Genomic DNA, 14,826 nt, shown 5'->3' with positions numbered 1-14,826 from the left:
TGGAAGAGTTCAGACTTAGTGAGTTTGGATCATTTATTCTAAAACTTCCATCCCCCAAAAACGTGCAAATTAATCACCAGACTTCATTTTGGGCAGGATTTTCACCTTCTATAACCAGGGCTAAACCTGGTGGGATATGAATTTTTTCAGCTGTTGAGTGGTGATTTATTTTCTGAGAGATGTAGGTATCTGTTACAGCAGGGATCAAATTGGATGAATCTGAAATATCTTTCACCCTAGACAAAATGTATGCGAGGACTCCATGGCTGCATCTGTGCAATTGGAAAAAAATGGGTGAGGGATTGTTCTGAAGCCCTGAGCCATCTGGCATGGCACAGTTGATGCCAACCATCTGAAATGCTCCCCTTTCACCAAGCAGAAAGTCTGCATCTGAGTTTCCTGCTAGGAACAAGCTTTAGCATGTGTTACCAGCCATACTGAGGCCTAGCACTCTCTGGGAGTGTTAACATGCTCAGACTGAACCAAGGCAAAGAGGATGCAGGGCAGCTGAGCGCAAACAGTTGTTGGCCAGTGCCATACCCTTTTTTTCTATTGACTGGTGAAAACTTAGTCCTGGATTCCAAGCTGGGTCAAAGTGATGTGCGTCAGTAAGGGAAGGAGTGCACTACATCTCTGTGCCGTAGCTTGACCTGAGTTATTTGAACCACACACTGTCGAAGTGGCTGATCGTGTGCTGCCTTCAACATGGAAGCAGAGTCTGGTTTTGCCTAATGAGTGTGGAATGTCTGTTAGCAAATGCTTCTCTTATTGCAAGGCACTTTTTTGAAAGACAAACAAAACCCCTCCCTGACTTGTTTGCTGTGGTTTTAATTATTTAATGCTAGGGTTCATCATCTGGAAGGAAAAGAAAGGCAAGCACCTCTTTAACTGATGAGGAAGGTAAGTCACTCTGCAAGGTTGTGCACGTGCACCACAGTACCTAAATGTGATACTAAAGCCCCAAAACGACAGGTTTTCAGTCTCCTACTGCGTGGATGCAGTGCTTTTCACAAACACCATCAGTCTTCATCCATTTCCCAGATAGTCCATCAGACAGTAATTTTCCCTTAAAAAGAGCATCAGTGAAAAACTGAAAATAAAAGTTTCCCTGAAAACACCCTGCCACCACCATTCTTGTTGGAATTTGATTCTTTTTGCCCTTTTTCCTTTACTTGCCAAGCCTTACTAGTAGTCTTAAACTTCTTTTGAGGATTTTAGAGTGAGTAACCCATCTACTTTAGTTCCTTTTTTGTGATCACACCTGTGTAATGTTTCTGACACAGAAAATCCCAATTTAAAGCTACAGGATAAACTGTCAGTGGTGACCATTGCCAACCAACACAGTAATCATGACTGCCTTCTGTACTGAGGCAGAATGCTGCTTTCATGTTCACTTAACCTTTTAAGTTCTACATGTAGTTGCTTTTTGATTTTCTTCTATTTCCATACATGTCTCCTGCTTTTTGAACCCTGCTAAGTTACACTAGTCTGTGCTAGTACACTTCAGGGTTATACAACTGCAAACTCCCTGAACCATTCTGTAATTTGAATGCCAAGGTCAGCTTTTGTTTTTATTGTAGTTGAAGATGAAGAAGAAACAATTGAAGAACAAGAAGCTAAAGAAGGAAACATAAACCATCAAACTGAATTATCTAATCTAGCCAAAGAAGGTAGGGGTTTAGTTTGATTCTCTTCTATGGTGGGCTCTGAAACAACAGGTGAAAACATGCAGCAGTTATAATATTTGTACATAGGATTATAGATGAGAAGTTGAAAGCCTTCAGATGTTCAGTCATATGTAATTCATATTTGCTTTTTCTGCTTGGAAATCTGTAGTGGTTACTTTATGAGATGGTGATGGACATCTGTGCCTTATGAAGCAGTCCATATACTTAACTAGTTAACCACACAAGGTAGCTGGAGAAAATTTCTCTGCTGAAGCACTGTTATTTCTTTAACACCTCACATGAAAAGATTCTCAACATATGATAAATATTTAAAGCCAGAAGTGTATCAGACTGAACATGAACATTTTATCAGCAGCTGTCTTGAATATCTCAGAAGGGTTTTGTGACCCATCCAATAGGTCTGAAAGGGCTCTGAGGAGCTGATCTTGAAATGGGGTGTAAGTACTTGAAGACGAGGGGATTTTTTGGACAATGCTTTGGTTAGCAACTCTCTTTTGTTCACAACATGATGATAACTGCTGTGCTGAGCTTGATGGATGTGACATATCCCATAGGGATCACTTATCATGGCAGAAACCTTGCTGATTTTATGAGGCAAGCTTCCCATTAAGCCTGGCAGTTAATATGCAGTTTCCAGATCCGTTTGTTTGGTCTGTTTGGCAGCTTAGTGGTTGCAGCCAGGTGGCCGGTTGGAGGGGTTATAATTCTTGGCTAGTCAGCCAGGTTTCTAATGAGGATGCTTCCTGGTGGATTGACCACAGCCAGCATACACATTCCTGCTTCAACAGATCAGCCAAGGGATCGTGGAGATACTGTTTAGTGAAGTACAGCTCAGTTTTGAAGTCTTGAATTGTCTTCCAACTACTGGACTGGGTTTGATGCCCCTACCCCCCCTACCTTCTGTGCTAGGTTTGTGAAAGCAAGTTGGTGAGCAAACTGCTTGGTGCAATGCCAAATATTCTCTGTAATCAAGGTCATTAACAAAATACTACTGTCATCTATATCATAATTAACCTTTTCAGCTAACTTCTGATTAGAGAACTGGTTTTGTATAACTCTGAGAAATGCAGGGAGATTAAAACCAATAGTATTGATTGTTGCCAGTTTGGACACTTTTAAACTTAACACCCTTTAATACTCTTCAGCGGAATTGCCTCTGGAAGATTTACTAAAGATGTATGAAGGTGCCTTTGCAGAAAACTTTCACTGGCCCCAGCCAAAGCCTGACAGTGAAGAGGACAGCAGTGAGGAAGGTAAATTACATGACGTTTAGAAGTTGTTGTTAAGAGATATAAGGTGGAAGAAGTTGATTGGCTTTTCAGTTGTCTGTTAAAAGACATTTTATATGAGGAGAAAACAGATCATGAGTGAATCACATTTAAGATGTCTCTTTTTATATGTGAAGAGGAATGTCATATGCAAGAATGAATGAAAAGTACAGTGACTTCCTTGCTAAGCATTTGGAATCATTAGAACAATAAGATTTATTCCTGTTATTGCTACATATATTTGGATAATGCTTGGTGAAGAATTTATTCTGGTTTATTCTTTTAGTTTCTCAGTTTATGAAGAGAGGGTAGTGTTTGCCTGTCTTAAGGTCAAGATGTTTAAGATCTCAGGAACGGTAGTGAGCCAAAGAAAACAATGCACTTCATAGCGAGCTGTAATTACACATTTGCCACCTACTCTGTACTAATGTGATAATAGAATTGTGTATTTGAGGATGAGTTTAAGTAGTGTGAGAGGACCTCAAGAAGGACTTCAGGGAACTGAGAGAGTCGAGCACAGAGCCACAAAAATGATGAAGGGAGTGGAGCATCTTCCTTACAAGGAGAGACTGAGGGAGCTGGGGCTCTTTAGCTTGGAGGAGACTGAGAGGTGCCTTCATTCATGTTCATAAATATGTAAAGGGTGAGTGCCAAGAGACTGGAGCCAGGCTCTGCTTGGTGGTGCCCAATGACAGAACAAGGGGCAATGGGTGGAAGGTGAGGCATAGGAAGTTGCATGTAAACGTGAGAAAGAGTTTTTCACTGTGAAGGTGGCAGAACACTGGCGCAGGCTAGCCAGGGGGCTTGTGGAGCCTCCCTCTCTGGAGGTATTCAAGACCTTTCTGGATGCATTCCTGTGCAGTCTCATATAGGTGATCCAGCTCTGGCAGGGGGTTGGACTAGATGACCATTTGAGGTCCTTTCCAGCCCCTGGCATTCTGCGATTGATTGATTGTGATTGATCTCTGTAGAAGTTGTGAAAAGCCAATGATTGTATTGGTCTAGCTAGTATGAATGCCCAGAATGCATATGTGGTCCTGAGCTTAGGTTATCTTCATTGTATGTAGCTTGACAATCACAGAGTTGTTTTTAAGTGTTACCTGCCTCCTTTTAGAGCCCTCTCTGTATTCTTACCATCTCAGTTCCCCTGTGTAACTGCTACTTAAGTTTATTTTAAATGCCAATGTGATTCTTCTCTCTCGTAGAAATGGAAGACCATATCTCTGAAAGGGAAAGTCCTCAGAAAGAAGTTGTCCTCATAGATTCCCTTCTCAGCATTGATCAATACAAGTGTATAGACAGATCAAGTCCTCCAAAGAAGCATATGCGAGACATCGCCGAAGTCGCCGCTGCAGCAGAAATGCTGTTACCTAAAGGCAGCTCTAGGATAACGACAGCGGTAAGGCTCCTTAGTTTTGCTACTGAATCTGCTGCCTCTGACTTGGAGAAATGCTGTTGTTATGATTTCACAGGTTTTGTAAACATTTTCTAGCTGTTGAACCATAGAATGATTGTGCTTTATGGCAAAGTCTGTGAGTTTAACTCAGCAAAATAAAAGTCATTCCCTTTGCAGATAAAATACAGCACTCCAGCACTGCTGTATGGGCCTCTCAGAGAGTATCAAAAGATTGGGCTGGACTGGCTGGCAAAGCTGTACAGGAAGAATCTCAATGGCATTCTGGCAGACGAGGCTGGGCTTGGCAAAACAGTACAAATTATTGCCTTTTTTGCCCACCTGGCTTGTAATGAAGGTAAGTTCATTTGCCTAACTGTATGAGACAGGAACTGGGGCCAGCATTATCTCTGAGTTGTTGTCTACAGGCAAGTTTTTTTTTTGCTTGAACCATCTCAGACATTAGTTTAATGCATACAGTAAGATTGTGTCAGAGACACTTGCATAGATTATATGACACAGAAGTGCCTTCTTACTATGTACACTGATCAATCTACTGCTGACTTTCTTGCTGACAAATTTCTTCCAAAGCCTGATTTGTTAGTATGAAAAAGATGTACAAACGATTTAATGAACAGATGGCCACAGATAATTAAATTAAAGGAGTAAATATGAACAATTGGACAAGTATGTCTTACTATCATCTCAGCTATTACTAAAACTAGTGCTGTAGTGGGAATAGGTTTAAGAATAGGAAGAAGTTATTTATCATGAGAGTGGTGAGAGCCTGGAATGGGTTGCCCAGGGAGGTGGTTGAGGCTCCATCCCTGGAGGTGTTCAAGGCCAGGCTTGATGAGGCTCTGGCCAGCCTGGTGTAGGGTAGGGTTTCCTTGTCTATGGCAGGGGGTTGGAACTAGATGATCCTTGTAATCCCTTCCAACCCTGACTGATTCTATGATTTTGATTCTATGATTTCAGCTATTACTGATATTGGTGTTGTACTTGAGAATAGTTGATGAGTATAGGTAAGGAAAAGCTTGTTCTGGAGACTGTGTCTCTTACTCAAGCAGTTTGTATGGTTGAGGGAATTATAGATACCAGATGCACAAGAGGTACTTGAGGTTTGAAAAATAATAAAGAATAAATTAGGCATTAAAACACCTCTGTTGTTACTTTGTCTCACTTTTAATGATTAATTCAGTGCACCACATTTGAAAAAAAAAATCAGAATATAAGCTGCAGAAATCTTTTTCTGCTGTTAACTGCTCTGTTTTCCTTTCTGTAGGTAACTGGGGCCCACATCTTGTTGTTGTGCGGAGCTGTAACATACTGAAGTGGGAGCTGGAGTTGAAACGCTGGTGCCCAGGATTGAAAATCCTTCTCTACTTCGGCAGCCAAAGGGAGCTTAGGGCAAAAAGACAGGTACTGTATCCCACTGTTGCATTTACCATTTTATGTCTCAAGACCCTTAGCAACCTGCATTTTTCTATGTATTCCTTACATCCTGATGGGATGTGAGAAGCTTTTAACATTGCAGACTGGTTTACAAAGAGTTTCACACCCAACAGTTCTCTGATTTTTCCAAAGCACTTAGAATCATAGAATCAACCAGGTTGGAAGAGACCTCCAAGATCATCCAGTCCAACCTATCCCCCAGCCCTATCCAGTCAACTAGACCATGGCACTAAGTGCCTCATCCAGGCTTTTCTTGAGCCCCTCCAGGGATGGTGACTCCACCACCTCCCTGAGCAGCCCATTCCAATAGCAAATCTCTCTCTCTGAGAAGAATTCCTTGGCATTGAGCAATGCCTACAATACTTAACTTGCTTTCTGAAGTGACTAAATTCAAAGACCAAGACTGCCTTTAGAATGCTTTGTGTCATAGCATCTTTTGTGTGTTTACTGAAAGAGTGAGCTGGGTCTAAGATACTTGAGACTTCCGCTTTAACTTATAATTTTCTTTTTCCTTTTGTGTAGGAATGGACAGAACCCAACAGCTTCAATGTGTGTATCACTTCCTACAAACAGCTGTTCAAAGGCCACCCAGCGTTTATGAAAATGCGCTGGAAGTACTTAATAGTAGATGAGATGCAACAAATAAAGAACATGACTGAGAAACACTGGGAGGCACTTTTCAGTCTCCGCAGGTACGGAGCAGAGAGTTGTTTACCTGCTGGCAGTGAGTTTCTCTTTTTTTCATGTCACACTGTTAACCTTCTTCACAGAAAACTGATAGAAAAACTTTTGGGTTGGTCTGCCCAAATTCCTGGCCAACGTGTACCTGCAGGACTGTCTTTAGGTGAAAACAGTTAGCATTCAGTGACGTGCTCAAGATCTTCTTCCCACTGTCATAAGACCATAAACAGTCTTTGTGATAGTCTGTGCTTCCAAAGAGATCCCCATAAATATTCTGATCCTCTGCAAGGAGGTGGTATATTCAGGATTAAAAAGATAATTAATCCATATATTATTAGCACTGCTTATTGCTTCTATGTATCTGCCAAACCTAAAGCTGTAGTAAAACAATGTTTGAACATTGGTGTCTTTGTCAGAACAGTGGTTGCTAAATATCAGTTAAAAAAACCTCTTCCTTTTGTTATTCACAGCCAACATCGTTTGCTTCTGATAGACACTCCTTTGCATAACACGTTGATGGAGTTGTGGACCATGGTACATTTTCTGATTCCAGGGATTTCCAGACCTTATCTAGATTTTCCAGTCAAAGCAGCTAATGAGGAGAACCAGGATTATTGCCATAAACTGGTCATCAGACTACACAGAGTACGTTGTCATTTCTTGTGTGTTCTGCTAGAATAGCTAAGCCATTGGCAGAGGGAGAAGAAATCACAGAATCACAGAATGTTAGGAGTTGGAACGGACCTCGAAAGATCACAGTATCACACAGTATCACAGTATCATCAGGGTTGGAAGAGACCTCACAGATCACCTAGTCCAACCCTTTACCACAGAGCTCAAGGCTAGACCATGGCACCAAGTGCCACGTCCAATCTTGCCTTGAACAGCTCCAGGGATGGCGACTCCACCACCTCCCCGGGCAGCCCATTCCAGTGTCCAATGACTCTCTCAGTGAAGAACTTTCTCCTCACCTCCAGCCTAAATCTCCCCTGGTGCAGCCTGAGGCTGTGTCCTCTCATTCTGGTGCTGGCCACCTGAGAGAAGAGAGCAACCTCCTCCTGGGCACAACCACCCCTCAGGTAGTTGTAGACAGCAATAAGGTCACCCCTGAGCCTCCTCTTCTCCAGGCTAACCAATCCCAGCTCCCTCAGCCTCTCCTCGTAGGGCTGTGCTCAAGGCCTCTCCCCAGCCTCGTCGCCCTTCTCTGGACACGCTCAAGCATCTCAATGTCCCTCCTAAACTGGGGGATCCAGAACTGAACACAGGACTCAAGGTGTGGTCTAACCAGTGCAGAGTACAGGGGCAGAACGACTTCCCTGCTCCTGCTGACCACACCATTCCTGATGCAGGCCAGGATGCCACTGGCTCTCTTGGCCACCTGGGCACACTGCTGGCTCATGATCATCTAGTCCAACACCCCTGCCAGAGCAGGATCACCTAGAGCAGATCACACAGGAATGGCATTCAGGCAGGTCTTGAGTATCTCCAGAGAGAGAGACTCCACAGCCTCCCTGGGCAGCCTGCTCCAGTGTTCTGCCATCCTCATAGTGATAAAAGTTTTCCGCGTGTTTACATGGAGCTTTTAATTCTGTTTATTAAAGCAGCAAGGCTGCTACTGCAACTTTCTTTTTTAAAAGGGGAAAGGTTAGTGCTGAGGGCAACACAGCCCATTAAAGTAGAATCATTTTTGGTTAAAGCCTCCAGGAGGTAGGTTGCATATCAGGAGGCTTTCAGGCATCTGAGCACAGGAAAGAAATGAAAAGGTGTTCAGCTTGAGATTTCTGTCCCTTCTTAATGCTTTGTTCAATTCAGACAGAAAATCCTGCTGAAAGTAGGAGTTTCTGCTACCAGAATAGCATGGAGATTTATTTTAACAAAAAAGTCATACAAGGCTCAGATTTTGAAGCATAACAAGCAGAAATTAAAGAGCAACCTGATCCCTGTGCATTTGTATGCATAGCAATGTAATTACATATGGCATAAGAAGTTTTTATCACATCACATGTCTTAGGTTTGAGTAGGTTTAGATACCTGTTGTAAAACTGTCTTTGAAGTGAGATTTTTTTTTCCCCCCCCTGACTCCTTACAAAATGTTTCAGATGATTCAGCCATTTATTCTGCGAAGATCAAAGAGGGACGTCGAAAAGCAGCTAACAAAGAAATACGAACACGTGCTGAAGTGTCGGCTTTCCAGTCGACAAAAAGCTATGTATGAAGATGTCATATTACAACCAGGGTAAGAACTCAAACCTGTAAACCAAAGGTGCTGTCGCTTTCGATGCTTAAGCAAGGTGATTGTCACAGAGGTTTTCTGGTTTGCCCTTATGATCAGTGAGTTGAATGTGGTAGGACCTGGTCCTTTCCAACTATAGCGGTTCATAGTCATTAGATGTTGTGCTGAGGGGTTTGGTTCAGTCAGGGACTTGTCAGTGTGAAACTAATGATTGGACTCTGTGATGGTTTGGGCTCTTACCCGCCCCCCCCCACACTTTGTATTTGCCCCAGCTAACTCAGACGGCCTCTGGGGTTATAGATGAAGCAATTTATTTACAGCTAGCAGAATTTACAAGCAGCTATTTACAATATATACAGTTATATACAATTATATACAGAAATATACAAAGGATAAACAATACAAAAGCACAACTCCCCTTCCAGAAACCTGAGTCCCCAGGAGGGGCTTTTCAAACCACCCCAACACCTCCCCTGGCCCTCTCAACCTTACCCCAGTTCTCAGGAAGAAGAGAGGTGTGGCCAAGAGGTTAGGGAGCAAGGTTAGTAGGAGCAAGGTTAATGAGATGTGACCAGGTCTGAAGGCAAAGGCAGAAGAGAAAGACAAAATGGAGAAAGTTTACTACTTCTTCCCAGAGTTCTCAGCGTAACTGTGAGAGAAGGAGACACCATGTTTTCATTCCACTGCCTGTTATCTAGTTCTTTTACCAAAACATTCCAGCTTGCTTCTAACTAGCACAGACTCGATGATCCTGAAGGTCTTTTGCAGTCTAAGAAATTCTGTGATTATGAAAGCTATAATTACAAGCAAGTGATGCTGGGGGTCTAATGAAAAACATGCATTTACCTCTGCAACCTAAAAATCAAGTTCTAGCAGTCAGGTTTGCTGTTAAAGTTGTTGGAAGATTTCTCTCTAATGAGTGATTGTTTATTTGCTAAAGCCCAAAGTGTTTCTCCTCGTGCTCACCCATTTGCCTGTGCTGTGGCATCAAGCAATTATTGACAGGGGCAGGGATGAGATAGATAGAAACAAAGCAGGTAAAGGATAGGGAGCTGGTTAGATCATATTTGATTGTAAGCTAGTACTGGTCCTTAAGTTCCATGTTTTCCAAATTTACCTTGGTACAGTGCTACTTAAAATGCTCTAGAAAGATCTAGGGAAATCTGAAGCTTATTTTAGGATCTCCATGTAACAATCTGCATTGCACGTTCTCAGCTTGCTGATTTAGAGACATTTCCATAAAAGCTGTACTTGAATTAATGTAATTCTGTTTCAATTATTTGATAGAACCCAAGAAGCCCTCAAAAGTGGACACTTTATCAGTGTCCTGCATGTTCTGATGCAGCTGCAACGGATTTGTAATCATCCTGATCTGATAAACCCCAGACTTTCAAGTACCTCCTATGTATCAGAGACACTGGAATACAGAACTGCATCTCTGGTACTGCGTGCCCTAGAAAGGGATATTTGGAAGGTAAGTGAAGAAGTAAACTAGCTTTTTTTTCCTTCTCAGTGCCCTTGTAGAATGTCATACTGGTTTTTTTTGGATACATCATAAATATACCTGTAGTTTATAAATAAAAGCAATTCATCATTCCATAATTATTCCTACTGAGTACTTGCTGCATCTCTATTTTGTAGTGGTAGTTTGAGCACTTCAAATGATTTGTGATCAATGAACTACTTGGTCAAGTCAAAATTTGCTTTATTTTCAGCTTACTTATGTTTGCAGGAATTCTCCAACACCAAAAGAACCCTGGGTAGCACAGTGCTTATTTTGGCATTCTCTACATTTTCTTTCTGCTTTTAATAGCCAAGAGAAAGCAAGAATGGCTCTTAAGAGCAATAAATAAGAGTAAACACTAGTTCAGTGACTGAGAGGGTACAGTTTTGTCACTCCATTTGAAATACCACTAGTTGTGCTATCATTAAAGAAGCTATGTGCCCCTCTTCCAGATCATCAAAGACAATAACTGCATTAGAAGTATAAATAATGGAGCAGATGAGATGATCTTTTTGGTTGATCTTCTTTCCACCCTTCCTATATTTCTCTTCCTAAGTTATATGCATGCCTTCATAGTGCTGCCTTCTTTGGAATGATCATGTGTGAAGGATTGTTAAATGCACCTTGCTTTGATTTCCATGAGTGGCTAATTATTTCAGTTTGGTTTTTCTTTCTGATGCCTAAAATGGGACTGTCAGTTTGAGATAGGTTTCTAGACACTTTTAGCTAATACTTTAATATCTTGCTTTTAAACTTAGAGCACTTCACTTTCTGTGTTTTACTTTTTAACTTGAGAGAATTCAGCATAGAACATAAAGAGGATTAAACTTTGGGTTGTCACATAAAATCAACCTTATTTTACAATATCCCTAGGAATCAGACTTGTCTCTTTTTGATCTCATTGGAATGGAAAACAAAATGACTCATTATGAAGCACAAATATTGCCAAAACAAAAGGTGACTAGAAAGTTGATTGAAGAAATCTACAGCTCCCCTCCACCACCAGCTAGGCCCAACCCAGTGAAGCTCAAACCAAGCAGGTATGCACCACTGCCCTTCTTTAAGCTGGAATTACAGGAGGAAAATGAAGTTCTGTTGTTATACTTACAGAGTTCTGTCTGCATCTCTGATTCACGTGAAACCTCAGGCGCGAGTTTGCATTTATTGTTGTTGCTTTCTTGTTTACCCTTGGAAATGGGGATTCTATTTTAGTACTTTTTTTGAGGCATACAGTTCCATGTATGCCTCATGTTTATAGATTGCCTGTAGTTATTACTTCACCAGCAGATGAATTTTATTCTTGAAGCCCTTGTTTATGACTAGTGACGTGCAAAATTAGCATGGAGATAATTCAAGACTGGGCTGGGCCTGTAGTGTTATGAAGTGACACAGGAAGTTTTGTAGCAGTGAACAGTGTTCCTTTCCTAGTGAAGTAGTGATTTCAACATTGTCTGGAACTGTTTTTTCTGATACAAAGAAGCTGCCTCATGACCTACCAACGTGTTGATGTCCCTCTGGAAATTATATGAAAGCTCCATTCTTTTTCTGGGTATCAGCCGAGACTCTTTAAGCTGTTTGCTGTGATTTTGGTGCATACTGCATTAAAATGGAAAGTTTCCTTCTTTCTTGGACTTGGCAAGGGCTCTGCAGCGGGACCTTGACCACCTGCACAGATGGGTAGAGTCCAATGGGATGGCGTTCAATAGCTCGAAGTGCAGGGTGCCGCACTTTGGCCACAACAACCCCATGCAGAGATACAGGCTGGGGTCGGAGTGGCTGGAGAGCAGCCAGACAGAGAGGGATCTGGAGGTACTAATTGATACCCGCCTGAACATGAGCCAGCAGTGTGCCCAGGTGGCCAAGAGAGCCAGTGGCATCCTGGCTTGCATCAGGAATGGTGTGGTCAGCAGGAGCAGGGAGGTCATTCTGCCCCTGTACTCTGCACTGGTGAGACCACACCTTGAGTATTGTGTCCAGTTCTGGGCCCCCCAGTTTAGGAGGGACATTGAGATGCTTGAGCGTGTCCAGAGAAGGGCGATGAGACTGGGGAGAGGCCTTGAGCACAGCCCTACGAGGAGAGGCTGAGGGAGCTGGGATTGGTTAGCCTGGAGAAGAGGAGGCTCAGAGGAGACCTTATTGCTGTCTACAACTACCTGAGGGGTGGTTGTGCCCAGGAGGAGGTTGCTGTCTTCTCTCAGGTGGCCAGCACCAGAACGAGAGGACACAGCCTCAGGCTGCACCAGGGGAGATTTAGGCTGGAGGTGAGGAGAAAGTTCTTCCCGGAGAGAGTCATTGGACACTGGAATGGGCTGCCCGGGGAGGTGGTGGAGTCGCCGTCCCTGGAGCTGTTCAAGGCAGGACTGGACGTGGCACTTGGTGCCATGGTCTGGCCTTGAGCTCTGTGGTAAAGGGTTGGACTAGATGATCTGTGAGGTCTCTTCCAACCCTGATAATACTGTGATACTGTGAAAATGACTACAAAATGTCCACACGTGAAGTCTGCTGAAGTCTTGGCAGCTTCAGCCATCTGTGAGAGAGAGATTAACATCAACTGTGATCAGTTTATGCTTTTTTTTTTGGCTGATAGAGTTTCATTGGAAAGCCAAACTGTGATCTTGCTATAGGCTTGGACTTCATATCCTTTTCAGGTTGTTTCAACCCGTTCAGTATGGTCAGAAACCTGAGGGCAGGACTGTGGTTTTCCCAAGCACTCAAGTACAGCGCACGGTGACCACAGCGACAGTAACTCAACAGGGACAAGTCCGAGGAAGGTCACCCATAGCTACGGTGTCTTCAAATCAAGGTAAGGGAGCTGGTGCTAGATTGGCTACCCGAGCCTCTACATAGATGGGTACAAGTTAGGCTGTTAATAGAACTCCTTTTCCCTCTAGCTTAATGGTCTAGAATACTAATGGCTTAAAAATACCAACAGACTAATTGCCAGTGAATTCCCCCACTAGTTTCTACAGTATGATCTGCCAGTATAATGCAAAGCTAAGCTTCGTGTAACCTAATTGTTAGCATATGGAGTAAATCTGGCACAGTTGGTATTTAAACCCTGATCAGGTGTAATGTTCTGTGAAAGATGGGAATTTACAGTGCTTATATGTATTTATTTAACCTTTAAACAATGCTTTTCAAATATATAATGTTGTAAAGATAGGATGGAGTAAAAGGTGTGGATAGAAATCCCCCTCTGTAAGGACAAACCGTTCCTGTAGCCGTTTTAATATCCTGTTGGAAGGTTTCTTTTTAATGCAGGTTCTTTAAAAGAGTGGAGTTAAAACCTCTAACAGCTTGCCCAAACAACCCTTATTGATTGCAGCCGCAGCAGCACAGTTTCAGACAACTCAGGCTTCCACCAGTGCTCCAAGACACCAGCCCGCAGCGACCTTCACCACAGCAACTAGCACAGCCAACCCTGTGAAACCGCGGGGCCAGACCTCTGCACAGGCCTCCCAGCTAGGCCAGGCCCAGCCACAGCCCCCCTCGCACACCATCCAACAGAGTGTGCTGCCTCAGAGGCTGGTTCTGACCTCTCAGGCCCAGGCACGGTTGCCTAGTAAGTGGCCTCCCCTTTCAAGGTTTCTCCCACCTTTGTACTACAATGAGGTTAAGTTACTAGGCACCCTAAAATGTGTACAGAATCGTTGTTTTTTTTCCCCTCTTCTGATTAGCCTTGCTCAGTACATTGCTTATGACCAAGGAAAATCAAAAATTGGATAAGAAACAATAGAATTGCTGTGGACATACATTAGCGGTGTCAACTTAATCTCCTATTTCTGCATGTTTCTTCTGCTGGCAAGACTTCCTTCAGCCCAAATGTTTTAGCTCTATCCTAATTATTCCTTTCATATTAAACACTAATCCATCTGCTAAAGGCCTCTCTCGCAGAGGGGAGTGTCGCAACTGTTAGGCAGAGAAAAGCGATGAGGCTTTGCTTTAAGGTTGTCTGTGCACTGCCTATTAGCATGTGTATAGAGTACTGAGCACTGATGTATTAATTTTATCTCTGGGGTAATGCACTGCCTTTACAAAAGCTAAATTTTTCACTCCAACGTTTTCTCAGTATGGTAAAATTCAAATACTTAAGTGCCTCTAACCTTTCTGCATTTAAATCACAAAAAGCTTCGTCCTCCTCACTTGAAAGCTTTTTGGTTTGTCTAAGTGCAGATTGCTTAATATAAATCGTGTTTCATCAGCAAATTTTGGGCCATTTCAAATGTGTATTTACAACATCACATGTGTGGATATTTTTGTCTTTCCTTAATCCTTTGTGCTCTTGAAAAGGCAGTGAAAATCACTTTGATGTCTATACTCGTTCTGTTACAAAGTGTCACATGAGTTTTCAGGTAGCTCTTAATTTTGTTTTGCTAATGAAAGTGATAACTTCTAAGATGTTGATATTCTTACCCTTTAAACAATCAGCTTTTTTCCAGTTTGTCCAACAAATCTAGAAAGCAATACCTGCTTAACTTCTATATGACACTTTTGATGCACTAAGTATAATTATGCATGGAAGGCGCTTCAGCACCAGTTTACTAACCAAAACTTAGGATTATGAGTATTGAACGACCTGCCTCCCATGTAGGGTGGTTTGGGTT

At 42.6% G+C, this 14,826-nt stretch overlaps 1 protein-coding gene across 12 annotated transcripts in view; it reads left to right on the top strand.

Moving 5' to 3' along the window:
* The window catches only part of EP400 (E1A binding protein p400), a 59,096-nt gene that overhangs the window by 15,572 nt on the left and 28,698 nt on the right, over positions 1-14,826 (top strand). For 10 of the 12 annotated variants that reach the window (XM_064168622.1, XM_064168625.1, XM_064168620.1 and 7 more), the window contains 13 exons: positions 846-900; positions 1,581-1,670; positions 2,834-2,941; positions 4,162-4,355; positions 4,530-4,707; positions 5,635-5,771; positions 6,327-6,496; positions 6,956-7,130; positions 8,585-8,721; positions 10,006-10,192; positions 11,096-11,262; positions 12,871-13,025; positions 13,548-13,784. In XM_064168622.1, coding sequence (XP_064024692.1) covers positions 846-900; positions 1,581-1,670; positions 2,834-2,941; positions 4,162-4,355; positions 4,530-4,707; positions 5,635-5,771; positions 6,327-6,496; positions 6,956-7,130; positions 8,585-8,721; positions 10,006-10,192; positions 11,096-11,262; positions 12,871-13,025; positions 13,548-13,784 — 1,990 coding nt within the window. The remainder of the gene's footprint in view (positions 1-845; positions 901-1,580; positions 1,671-2,833; positions 2,942-4,161; positions 4,356-4,529; positions 4,708-5,634; positions 5,772-6,326; positions 6,497-6,955; positions 7,131-8,584; positions 8,722-10,005; positions 10,193-11,095; positions 11,263-12,870; positions 13,026-13,547; positions 13,785-14,826) is intronic. The other 2 variants (XM_064168624.1, XM_064168623.1) reach the window with 1 other exon arrangement.

Source organism: Pogoniulus pusillus, chromosome 30 (genome assembly GCF_015220805.1).
Source record: "Pogoniulus pusillus isolate bPogPus1 chromosome 30, bPogPus1.pri, whole genome shotgun sequence".
Taxonomy (NCBI): domain Eukaryota; kingdom Metazoa; phylum Chordata; class Aves; order Piciformes; family Lybiidae; genus Pogoniulus; species Pogoniulus pusillus.
This window is presented reverse-complemented; position numbering and strand designations above follow the sequence as displayed.